Here is a 12,616-nt window from a genome sequence, read left to right on the forward strand (position 1 = left end):
GACTGGGCCTGATCACGTAGTTGTCCTGCATGTGCCATGTAATGGCACTCAGGATGATCTGCTCCATACCTTACCTGGCACTGAGGTCAGACTGACAGGACTGCAGTTCCCTGGATCCTCCTTTCAGCCCTTCGTGTAGATGGGCGTCAAATTTGCTAATCTCCAGTCAACTGGGACCTCCCCGGTTAGCCAGGACTGCTGATAAATGATGGAAAGTGGCTTGGTGAGCACTTCTGCCAGCTCCGTCAGTACCCTTGGGTGGATCCCATCCAGCCCCATAGACCTGTATGTGTCTAAGCAGTGTAGCAGAACACTAACCATTTCTCCTTGGATTATGGGGGGGTTCATTCTGCTCCCCATCCCTGTCATCCAACTCAGGGAGCTGGGTACCCAGAGAACAAGTGGTATTACTATTAAAGACTGAGGCAAAGAAAGCATTAAGTACCTCAGCCTTTCTCTCATCCTTTGTCTCTATATTTGCCCCTGCATCCAATAAAGGATGGAGATTTTCCTTGGCCCTCCTTTTGTTGTTAATGTAGTTATAGAAACATTTTTTAATTGTCTTTTATGGCAGTAGCCAGGTTAAGTTCTAATCAGGCTTTGGCTCTTCTAATTTTCTCCCTGCATAACCTTACAACATCCTTTTGAGTGCTCTGCCCCTTCTTCCAAAAGTCATAGATGCTCTGTTTTTTTCCCTAAGTTCCAGCCAGAGCTCTCTGTTCAGCCAGGCCAGTCTTCTTCCCCGTCAGCTCATCTTTCAGCACATGGGGATGGCCTGCTCCTGCACCTTAAAGATTTCCTTCTTGAAGAATGTCTAGCCTTCATGGACTCCTTTGCCCTTCAGGACTGCCTCCCAAGAGACTCTTGTCAACTGGGGTTCTAAACAGGCCAAATTCTGCCCTCTGGAAGTCCAAGGCAGCAGTTCTTCTAACCCCCCTTCTTACTTGCCCAAGAATTGGAAACTCTATCATTTTGTGATCACTATGCCCAAGACTGCCTCCAACCATCACATCACCCACAAGTCCTTTTCTGTTCATGAACAGATATATCAGGGTGCCTTCCCTAGTTGGCTCATTCACCAGCTGTGTTGGGAAGTTACCTTCCACACACTCCAGGAACCTCCTAGACTGTTTCCTCTTTGCTGTTTTGTATTTCCAGCAGAAATCTGGAAGAAGGGCTAGTGATGGTGAGACTTCTCCCAGCCTCCTACAGAATATTTCATCTGCCTCTTCATCCTGGTTGAGCGGTCTATAACAGACTCCCACCATTATATCTGACTTGTTGGTCTTCCCCCTGATTCCTACCCATAAACATTCACCCTATCATCACCATCACTAAGCTTAAGACAATCAAAACACTCCTTAACAAACAGGGCCACTCTACCACCTCCCATTCCTGGCCTATCCCTTCTGAAGAGTTTATAAACACCCAGTGCAGCACTCCAGTTGTGTGTATCATCCCACCATGTTTCTTTGATGGCAATTATATAATAGTTTTCCTGCTGCACAATGGCTTCCAGCTCCTGCTGTTTGTTGCCCATGCTGCCTGAATTGGTGTAGATGCACTTCAGTTGTGCAACTGATCCCGACACCTTTTTGTGGAGAGAAGCCCTAATTCTTACCTGACCATTCCCAGGCACTTCCATGATTTCTAGCCCATCAATATCCCTTATGTCTTTGCTATCACATAGCACTCCATCCCCTCCCTCTCCTGGGATGGCAGACTGAAGGACCTCGCTAGCATGCTGTCCCACAAACATTGATGTGCTGCCTTAGGTTTGTCTTTAGCGAGCCTGGTTTTACCCCTTTTCCCCTTCAAATCCAGTTTAAAGCTCTTTTGATGAGCCTTGCCAACTGCTGTGCAAAAATCTTTTTCCTCTCTTTGAGACAGGTGTACCCTGTCTGTCGCCCACAGGCCTGGTGTCGTGTAAACCAACCCATGATCACAAAAACTGAAGTCCTGCCAGGGACACCAGGCTCGGAGCCAGCTACACCAGGCTCAGGGCCAGGCTGGTTATTCCCAGTCACATGCATCAGTTTCCATTTTTTGACAAGCTTTGGCTTTACCAATTCGATCCCTGCATGCCCAGGCAATGTCTCTATACTGCTCCTTAGCAGTCCACCCCCTCTCTACCTCTTTTAGTATAAGGTCAGGACTCCTCTGTTCAAACTAGCCTCCTGCTATGCCTGCTTGTTTTCTTGGGGATAGTTCTTGTGCTTTCAGGAAGATGCCCTTGGAAATCAACCAGATCTCCTGCGTTCCTCTGCACTTCAAGGCAGCCTTACACAGCATCCTCCTTGCCAGTTTCCCAAACAAGCCGAAGCCCGCTTTCCTGAATTCCAGGACTTTTATTTTATTTGCCATCCCCACTTTCTTAAGGCACTTACATCCTATCATCTCATAGCCACTGCAACTAAGGCTGCCACTATCACATCCCCAACCAGTTCTGCTTTATTCATGAGTAGCAAATCCAGCAGAATGCCTCTCCTATCATGTATCCCACTACCTACATCAAAAAATTGTCTCCAACACACTCCAGAAATCTGGATTGTTTGCGCTCCATCATGTTGCCCTGGGTAATTAAGGTGTATTTACAAACCTATTTTTAACTTCCTCCCATTTGTTTACAATCTGACATTTACAACTGTTCCTCAGCACCGAGCTGACCACCAGGAAGTTAGAAAATTGCCCAAGAATCCCTTATGTTGTTGGGATGACTTTTTGCCTGAGAAATCTATTGGGTAAACTGTGATTCCTTACACTGCAACATGGATCAGAAATATTAGCTTGTGGCCTAGGTGGCTGGCCCCAAGCCATCATCAACAGATACCAGAAGCACAATGCAACATCTTGTGGACTGGACACAAAGTTGAACAAGTTGGCAAATTCCTACAAACACGTAACATGACAAAAAGGACTGTCTTGTGAGCAAGTCAACATTTATTGCACATAAGCCCTACAATTAAAAAGGTGGCCAAGTACCATGCTGTTCCAATAGAAGAAAGTGCTGGCAGTGTTACTAAAAATCAGATAAATTCTCGCCTGTTTGTAGTTCAGGACTGCAGGAATTCTGACCTTGATTCTGTGCCATAGTCCCTTTACACTGCTCCACCAGTACAAAGGGACTGTGATCCAGGTGGATCTATTTGGTAGGTTGTGACAGTAGGGAGTCCTGATTCCCTAATCCCCTGTAAGGGGTCTCAGAGCAGTTCTGAAGCCAATGAAAAGGTAACTGATACTTAACACATTAACAGAGAAAGGAAGATTTGTTAAAGCTCCCATAAAAGAAGCCGTATCATTAAGATGTTACAATCATGCACAAAGAATTATGCTGTACACTTGAAAGAAATTGGAGGAAGAAAAACAACACACAACCTGTGATTCTGGAAAAAAAAAAAAAAAAGCCATTGATTTAAACCTCGATCAATACCTGGTCCAGCGGAACTTCTACACAAGTATCTTCATCTTCCTGCACTTCAGCTGCCCCCCACATTTCAGACCCCTGTTCTCTGGCTTTGTAAATATCTTCACCTGCAATGGGAAAGATACAGAGTGGAAGAAGTGAAGTCCAATTGTGACACTGTGTGGCACAACTACGGAACTGCATTCAATTTTGTCTCAGAGCAGGTTTCTGAGCTGACCCATCATTCCCCATACAGTTCTTTTAGTGAAGTTTTCAATCTCCCATTATTGTCAATTTGTTTTCCTTTCCTTTTTTAATAACAAATACTTACATGCTACACTATTTGGGGAAGGGAAGAGGGAAAGAAACAGAGACTGAACAAAGCCCTGGATCTGAAGTTTCTTCACTTCTGGAAAAGGTCAGGAGTGAATCTGAACTTAATACATTATGACAACAACATATTACTTCTATTTCTACACTCAATGATAGTACCTTCTGGTAAATAGCATTATAACACACATCTAGCAAAAATCTCAGGCCCTGAATCAACAACAAACATGGTGAACTAGGACATGAGTAAAAGATTAACAGAAACAGTTGGGATTAATGTTACTCCCAATCTTTGGGCACGTACAAGTAGAATTATAGCTGAAATTCGACATTCACATTAAAAAAGCACATACTCCTAGCTGACAAGGTTAATGGTTACAATCATATTAAATTTTGCAAAGATTTTACACCATTTAGTTTGAGTATTTTTTTTTCCTCCAAGTGTAAGTTATAACTCATGATCATCAAAGTTTCTAATACAGATCTTTCATTATCAGCTAACTAGGAAAGTGAAGACAGGTACATATAGAAAACAAACAATTTCCAAGTGACACACATTCCTCTCTCCCTTCACCCCAAACTGAAAGCAGTCCGGAAATTAAAAGCACAGGTTACTCCAAACCATCTCCCTCTCTCGCTCCATCTATCTAGGAAAGACAGATGGTCCTATGCTGATGTGTTCATATCCAACATTAACAAGTAACTACAATAAGAAAGACAAAAAATATTTGTGCTGTGTTGGACTGCCTCTCAATTCTTCATAAAAGGATAATAAAATAACTTGATAATATCAACTGACCATGCAAATTGATCTAAATTGCTGGACACCATTAAATAAACAGCCCTAGTGTAGCACCAAACCAGCACCATTGAGAAGGAGGAAAAATAACAGATGACAAACCAAGACTTGGAGAAATCCGGATTCCACCTCATTGACTACTCTGGAGTTTAGTTTTCCAGTTACTTTCTCATCACTATGGGAGCTAAGAAAAGAGTTTACCCTGGGAACAAAATTCTGAGGCATATCATACCACTGCTAACAGCTAACTGGAGGGGAGATGCCAGCTCATCCAGACGGCCTTAGATGTCTACTTGCAGGCCACTGACCAGAGCACCAGAAATGAAAGCCATTCTCATAGTTTGAAATGAAGAGGCAGAAACGGGCAAGTCTATGGAACATCACAATGATATTTCAGAGTGGTACTGTTGACTGCATCTTAGGAGAGAGATTTTCTGATGGACATAGCAGCTTGAGTACCTGAGCATCAGGCCCACTGGAACCTCCCTATACCACCAAAAGATCTATACTACTTGTCCTCTGAAAGTATCAGTGTTGGAAATACCACAGAGTTCTCAGTTTCATTGGTGGGATTCTTATTCTAAACATCTCACATATTTTGAAAAAGGTCCCATCTTTATACTTAGCATGGAAATAATAATTTTCTTTACTTAATTTCCTTTTTTTGGCGGATTATTAAATATAATGCATCTATTGTAGTATGTTCCATTGAAACCAATTAAGGACATACAATATTTGCTGGCAGTATGGTAAATCTTGGACAGTCTACATGTACATATCTCATTACAGACCCCTTTGCAAGATAGGTTTTTTTGACAAATTCAGCAATAAAAACATGGAGCGGTGGAGAGTAGCAATAAAATGCATCTGAATGGGTGCTACCTATACTTTTTCAAATAACCAATGCACTTCACATTTCACATTCTCCTGGGGTCTCTAAGGGACAGAAGGTTCTGTTTCTCTTAATCGTTGCCTCTCATCATAGGCATTCAATTGTGATATAGATCTCCACTGTATTCTGAGAGGAAAATGTAATGTGTTCCTTGAAAGCCACTGTTGTGACTCTCCTAATTCAAGGCCTTCCCTTAAGTACCTAAGAAAATAACCTTGTCCTAGATTCCTTGGCTCACTTGAAAAGTCAAGTCAGCGTCTGAGAGAACTGCATTTAATGTCACCATCATTCCATTTAGATTCTGCAATAATACCTTTGCCTTCAAGACTCCCAAGTCTTTCAACCAAAATGGGGATTGTCTGGCCTTTAGAGGCAAAAGGATTTTGGTGTAGAGGTAATTCTCATCTGTTTTTTCTCTGGCAGGGCAAAAGAAGAAGAACAAGGGAGACGAACATGTGTTGGCCCTAGATGCCAAATCCACAAAATTCATCTCAAGAGTTGAGTATTCTCAATTTTAAAGCACCTCTCCTTAGAAGAGTAGATCAGCCTCAGGGCTACGCTGAATAACCCAGCACAAGGAGACAGATGTGCAGTATTTTCAAAAACCTTAATCATGAAACCAGGAGGGAGTGAGGGAGAGGTAAGAAGTCAGTAAGTTTCAACCTGGGTCATGCAACCAACTTTCTCCCATTCAAAACAGTGTATCCAAAAAGCTAGTAACATGGGGAGTCCAATAAGCAAACCCAAAACCTCATGGGATTTCCTCCAAGCACTTTCTAAGAGGTGTCTGCTCAGAAAGCTGGTCATAAATGAAAAGCGATTAATTGAAAAGAGCTCTGCACAACTTTCCAGCATCTCTCAAGGATACCAATGTTCACTGCCTTCCACAGAAAGTACTTTAAAGTGAAATAGCATCCCTACTCTTCCACAGAATGGAAGGTGCCAAAACTAGATGCCAGGTTGCAATGGGAAAGAATAGCGACCACAGAAATCACCAAAGAAACTTCAAGGACAGTGTTTTCAGACAAATGGGAAATTATCCCATTTTCAGAACAACTATATTATTTGAAGAAAACAAATAGTTAAAGAATAGCATATTTCAAATGTATACAACACAAAAGATCGTTAGTTGGTTTCTGAAAGGATGGCAGAAAAGATTTGTTGTCAGAAAGGAAAAAATTCTCTAAGGAAAGAAGAAAATTGACAACAAAAGGGAAATTAATTATTTAGCTCTGCACAAATGGGAGAGTATGGAAGACAAATGTCCAAAACGTGTACCATTAATAGTCAGGGAAGGATGAAAAACACTTAAGTCTGAAATGTGCCAAAACAAGTGAAGAAAAAAATGACACTAGTTGAAAAATGGGGAAGTTGTAACACTTGAACAAATAAAAAAATCCAAAGAAAATGACAAGGAATTAAATTAGTCTTACACTAGGACATGTACTGTTGTCTTTTGGTACAAAAAAAAAAAACCAAACAAAAAAAACCCCAAACCCAAAATTGTAAAATACTTTACAAAAAATTAACTTGATTAAATGGAGCATTAAGAAAATAGCTTAAAATGTAAACATTGTTAGGTTTGCTACTTTACTTCAGCCAGAAATATTTACACTTTTTGCATGTAAATTTACAAATATCTGGAGGAGGGCAGCTCAGTGAAAGGCCAACATATTACTTGTTTATGTGATTCTGTGTCTAGATCTTGTCAGCAGGAGTTTGCAGACCACATTAATCACTATTATCAGTGTTGTGAGTTACTCAGCACCTGCCAAGCAAATGTGTTAGGTTGGGTAATTTTGTCTCATATTTTATAGGTAATATTTCAGAAATGCTTTTTGGTTTAGGAAAAAAAAGGCGCAAAAAAAAATTCTTATTGATGCAATATTTCACATCTCTGTCTCTGAATCATTAGTCAGTTTCTATACACATCTCTAAGGGAGGAAAAACCAAGAAAGCATTTTAGAAAACGCTATACATGACACAAAAAAAAAACCCAAAACATTTTTGCAAGTCTTCATTCCATATTGTTATGGGTTTACATTGCAATTTCTATTGAAGTTAGAAATAAGTAGTTTATCCTACTGAAAAGAGAATTCCCAGCACTTCCATTAGGTGGAACATTTATGCCTACACCAAACAGTTCAAAAATTATTGTAGATTAAACACGTTCCTCATACAAGAGCTAGTTCTCACTTTCTGTGCCTCAAACTAATTGAGAACTGGCCACAGTCAGGTCATGGCAACATTGGGGCAGAAGAGCTCTAAAAGGGGGTAAGAAAGGAACGTGGGTCCAAGCCTTACAGACAAGCAGTGGCATACTCTACCCATTTTCTCCAAGTTGAATAGAATACAATGGCAGCAAAGGATTCAAGGGCTTTTTGAGGTCCAAAATGTCAGCTTTGCTGACAAGTATAAATCAGAGGATTTATTTCAGTTAGGTTCTCAGTTATCCATGCCACAGTAAATGCTGCTTCTGTCAACAGGCCAAGAAAAATATTATTGAGACTTTCCTGATCTTCTGTGAGCACATTTTGCTATGGTGTCCAGACAACCAGAAGAGACTGGAATTTTTCAGGTTTTGACAGTCACTGTGTGAAAACAGACTGTCTTGAGCTAAACATCACCACTGTTTTTTACACTGTGTACAGAGAGAAGTGAGGTAACCTAAACAAACATCTCTCATTATTTCTGATTATTTTAAAACAGAGTCATGTTCAGTAATTCAGGCAAGAATGTGAAAGAAGAACCCACAGAAAGGCAAAGAACAGATCACAAAAGGGAAAAGGCATTCAAGAGGAGCAGCCAACTGGAGAGAGAGGATATGGACACAGTAGGAGATGACAAGGGAACAGTAATGTTAGAAGGAATGTGTGGAATGAAGAACTGTACAAGAGCAAATAGAAAGATAAGAAAACACCAGTGGAAATTAAGGGAAGAAATTGAGTCCAACACACTGGCAGGAAGGCAGAAAAAATGGGTTACTTGCAGCAGAAGACTAGAAGCTTGAAAGAATCAAAGGGGAGGAAAGAACAAGCCAGCAGATACCCATGCCAATTTAAGTTTCTTGAAGGCATCTTACTTCAGGAAAGCCTGAGAAGATTAATGTCTTTTTATTAATACCTATCTGCAATCAAATGTTTATGTTCAGATGCTCCCACCCACACTCATTTGTGACAGAGGTGCAGCAAAAAGCAACAACGAAAAAATGCTCATTGTTGTCAGGCAAGTATTTTTCTTGATTTCTTATTTATTCCTACAACAAACAATATTTATTAACACTCTGGATAGTGGGTCTACAGTCTGGGAAAAGAATTCTTACAGCATTTCTTGGCTTTAGGCTGAAGGGATGAATGAAAACTGCAACCACAAGTGGTTTCCTACCAAGCTTCTTCAAGAGTTATGCTCTTTCTCACCTCTTATACAGCTCTGTAATGCCACAGAGAGAAACACTGATGAAATCCTAAGAGGATCCAGACTGTTTCAAGCTCTTAATTCCCCAAAGCCTTGTGAGGGTTACCAGGAAAGGGACCATTTGGAGCCTGATAGCAGCTCTACTAAAGAGAGGCAGCTAGTTGTCTCAAAAAAGCAGTGAACCAACTCAACTTGCCCTAAGCAACGTCAAATAATACAGCTGTTGAAACACTGGCACCTAATTTATGGCTAGCCTCTACAGCTTTCAGCAATGGAGCCACACAAACGCTAACAGCAAGAGAACATTTTCAACAGCAAAAGGTGGAGAAATTACATGAGGGAGGATGTTCTCAGAAGGCTTAGCTCTTTGGAAATCAGGTCCAGAGGCTACGGGTAGGAGAAAGGCAGAGTGGTCCGGTTTGGATCAGAACCTTATAAAGGATGACGACTGAAAAATAGGGTGTGGGGTTTCTGATTTTGTACTCGTCCAAGCTGTATTTCATAAAGTAAGCAGCTCGGTCCTCAGCTGGTTTAACTAAAGATGAGAAAAGGTTGTACTGTATTCATACAATACTCTTTCACCTCTGTGACTTTCTTGCAAATGGACAAATACAATTTATGACAGTGCTAAGACCACTGTAAATGATGCTTCTTGCATAACGGCTCTTAATAGCCAAGGATCTTTATCTTCAGAGTTACCTACTCTGTCCTGTCCCGTCCCCTTACCCACGCCAGCTATGCTGGCTTTGTAGCCCCTGAGAATTCATTTGTGTGAAAGGGAGTTCACCGGCCATTCAGGGGAATTTACTAGATAATTTATACTTCTGGCTAATCTCCTGGTAGGTAGAGAACAGATTAATTATCAGCAATGGCAAATTTATAAATGCGCAAAACATTTTGACTAACAACATTTCACTTGATACATGTTACCAGTTTTCTCAATACACAGACGTTCAGTGTATTGTGCAGTCACTCAGTTCAGTATGTACAGAGAGCAGCAATGAATTGGTGCATGTATAACTGAGCAAATCTTGGCTAAAGTGCAAAGGTTGTTTTCTGTCTGATGTCACTCAGTATTTCAGCTGGAATCCTTTTGTACACTTTGATCAACAAGAAAGTTATATGACTTTATTAAATAGTAATTGACTTATACATTGAACTAACTCATAAGAAATCTATATATTTTAAATAATTAAGCATAGCAATTAATGGCTCTTGTATAAGCTCCTTTCCTAACTAGCATTAACAGTAAAACATTTATTGCAGCACAAATTACAACATTATACAGCCATTAATGCCTTTCAAATTTTAAACTGATTGAAGTTTAGCAGTAGGGATAAAAAAAATCATTGTAATAATAGCCTGCCCTGAATATTTTATGGAAATCAGAGGCATTTACTAACTGCAAGCTCCGTATGTAAGCAAGGAATTTAATGTGACTATAAAAAAATAATAATGTGACTTACCACAGAGGCTGCCTCATAAAAACATTAAGTCAAATTAAAAACAAAATGTAAAAATTCTGTGGCTCATTAAATTGGATAGATTGCTCCAAGGAATAGGGAGGATGTGCATTTATGCCTGTCTACAACATAATTTTATTTTCTGTTGGTTTTTTTTTTGTTGGGTGTTTTTTTATTTATTTATTCTCAAAATGTCACTGTTGTACAAGACCCACTTCCAACAAAAAGCCACTGACTTGGTGATAGGTTTGCCTGTGTGTGTGTGTCTGACTTCTGTCATCAAAAAGTAATGGAATTAAAGAGAAACTGGTAGCAGTACATATGAAACTGTTGGGAATATTAAAAAAATACATATTTTTCTTCACCTGATACTATTGCAGCCTCAAGCTTCTAAGTAATTAGTTCATCTCTTCAGAAAATAATGAATTTCTAATAAGATTTCACACCATTATAGATTCCTGACATCTGACTACCTCAACAGAAACTGCAAAAGGTGCTTCTAGACATTGACCTTGTATGCAGTAGTCTACTGATAGGAAATGTGGTAATGCTAGAGCAAAGGAAAAGCTGCCTTAGACAGCTGCAATAGCTCAGTCTTCTTTATACATAAACAGCTACAAAAAGGACGGACCGCGTGTCATAATATGAGGTTTTTTCTTCCTTCTCCTTACTTTGGTCATTCACCTCATTTATTCTCCATGTTTCTAAGCATCTAATTTATTCATTTATTTAAATGACAGATCATTAAGACCATTTGCATTTTGAAATTAATAAAGCAGCTTCCGTTCAGCCACATCTTTTTTAATTCCAGGCCTGTTCCAAAACTCAGCCTTCTCTTGGGTACAGCTTGGTCCTGAGGGCAAAATTGTCAAAAAGCAAATGCAAAAGCCCTGAAATGTCTGTCCTGGTCCAGTGTGATGGATGCACTCGATCCCCTAACCAAGCTAGCAGTAGTTTGGTACAGGCTCCAAAGCAGGTAAAGGCCTGAGACATAGCTGGGCCACAAACTCTTCTAGTTTCAATCTGTTCCCTGAAAACCCGCAAAGGAGCAGAGTGACACAGTGAGCATCGATGCATATGAGCTTGGAACACCAATTAATACATGAATAGCAGTTGGCTTTTACAAGACTCACTTACCAAGGAACAAAGAAAGTTGTGGGTACAAGGAGTCTCACGCATACTTTTTCCACCACATATAATTTGACTACGAGCCAACCACTTTATTCCACAAATATGGCAGCTTAAGCGACCCTTCTTTGAGCTCTCCCTGCTAGGCAGCCTGGCTGCATGGTGGTGATCTCCCCTTGAGCTGGGACGCCTCCCAAGGTTGCTCCTCGAGGCAGAGAGACCGTTTACCAATGGCCGATCTTTGGTAAGTGACCAATATTACATATAACTCTGTAGTATGATAACTTTGATTTTGCCTTGGTAACTTTGATTGCATGCTGAATTGATGCTAATGAAACACTGCATAAACTTTGCGTATATAAACCTTTAGAAACAAACCGTTGACCAAGTCTGGGACTAAGTCTGGATCCAGCCGCACCTACACTCCTCTCTGAGAAAGAGTTCAGAAAGCAAGGGAGTCCATTCTGAACCTTGTGACTCAATGGGAAGGCCTCCCTTACTCTTTGAATCCCCAGTCTCTCTGTGAATCATTCTAACTCAAGTGTAACTCAATTTTCCTTTGTATGTTTTTTTTACATGCAGTAATTAATAGAGGGGATTAATAGAGTGAATCTTGCCATCGAACTTTGTTAAGTCGCACTTTTACAATGTCTTTTTAAAACCACTTTGCTAACACCTTTGACAGTGGTTCTTTAAGCTATCTAGAACACCCTTTTACAACATCCAGTCATTCCAAACTGGGCATCAGTACACCTACACTCCATCCTGCAGTGAGTTAAGCAACATGGTATTCCTGTTGCCAAGTACTATTTGCACGTTTTAAGGTTTGCAATATATTCATTTTACTAAAAGCAAACCCAAAGAAACTCACCATGTGCTCAAACAAAGAGGCTGCAAGGTTTACCATCATCTTAGTTCCTCACTGGCATTGGTATATTCTGGCTACCATGATCGAGCACTGAAACAATACACACTAACAGCAACATAGGTTCTCATTTTTCACTACAGATTGCAATTTTGTCTCCTATTATGTGAGGAATAAACCTACAGGCCCTGTAAAATCTCTGTGGATAAGAAACAAGATGATCTTTCTTTCTTCAGCAGTTTTTGCCTGCTTTGACAACACAGCAGTGACATGGTCTTTGTTTCAATTACAGAGAGTTTTTTAATCCTAAAAGTTGTCAGCA

At 40.3% G+C, this 12,616-nt stretch overlaps 1 protein-coding gene across 1 annotated transcript in view; it reads right to left on the minus strand.

Moving 5' to 3' along the window:
• The window catches only part of DCDC2 (doublecortin domain containing 2), a 72,044-nt gene that overhangs the window by 13,455 nt on the left and 45,973 nt on the right, over window positions 1-12,616 (minus strand). The window contains exon 8 of the mRNA XM_009887220.1: window positions 3,431-3,531. Coding sequence (XP_009885522.1) covers window positions 3,431-3,531 — 101 coding nt within the window. The remainder of the gene's footprint in view (window positions 1-3,430; window positions 3,532-12,616) is intronic.

The sequence above is a fragment of the Charadrius vociferus genome, unplaced genomic scaffold (assembly GCF_000708025.1).
Source record: "Charadrius vociferus isolate BGI_N301 unplaced genomic scaffold, ASM70802v2 scaffold1086, whole genome shotgun sequence".
NCBI lineage: Eukaryota > Metazoa > Chordata > Aves > Charadriiformes > Charadriidae > Charadrius > Charadrius vociferus.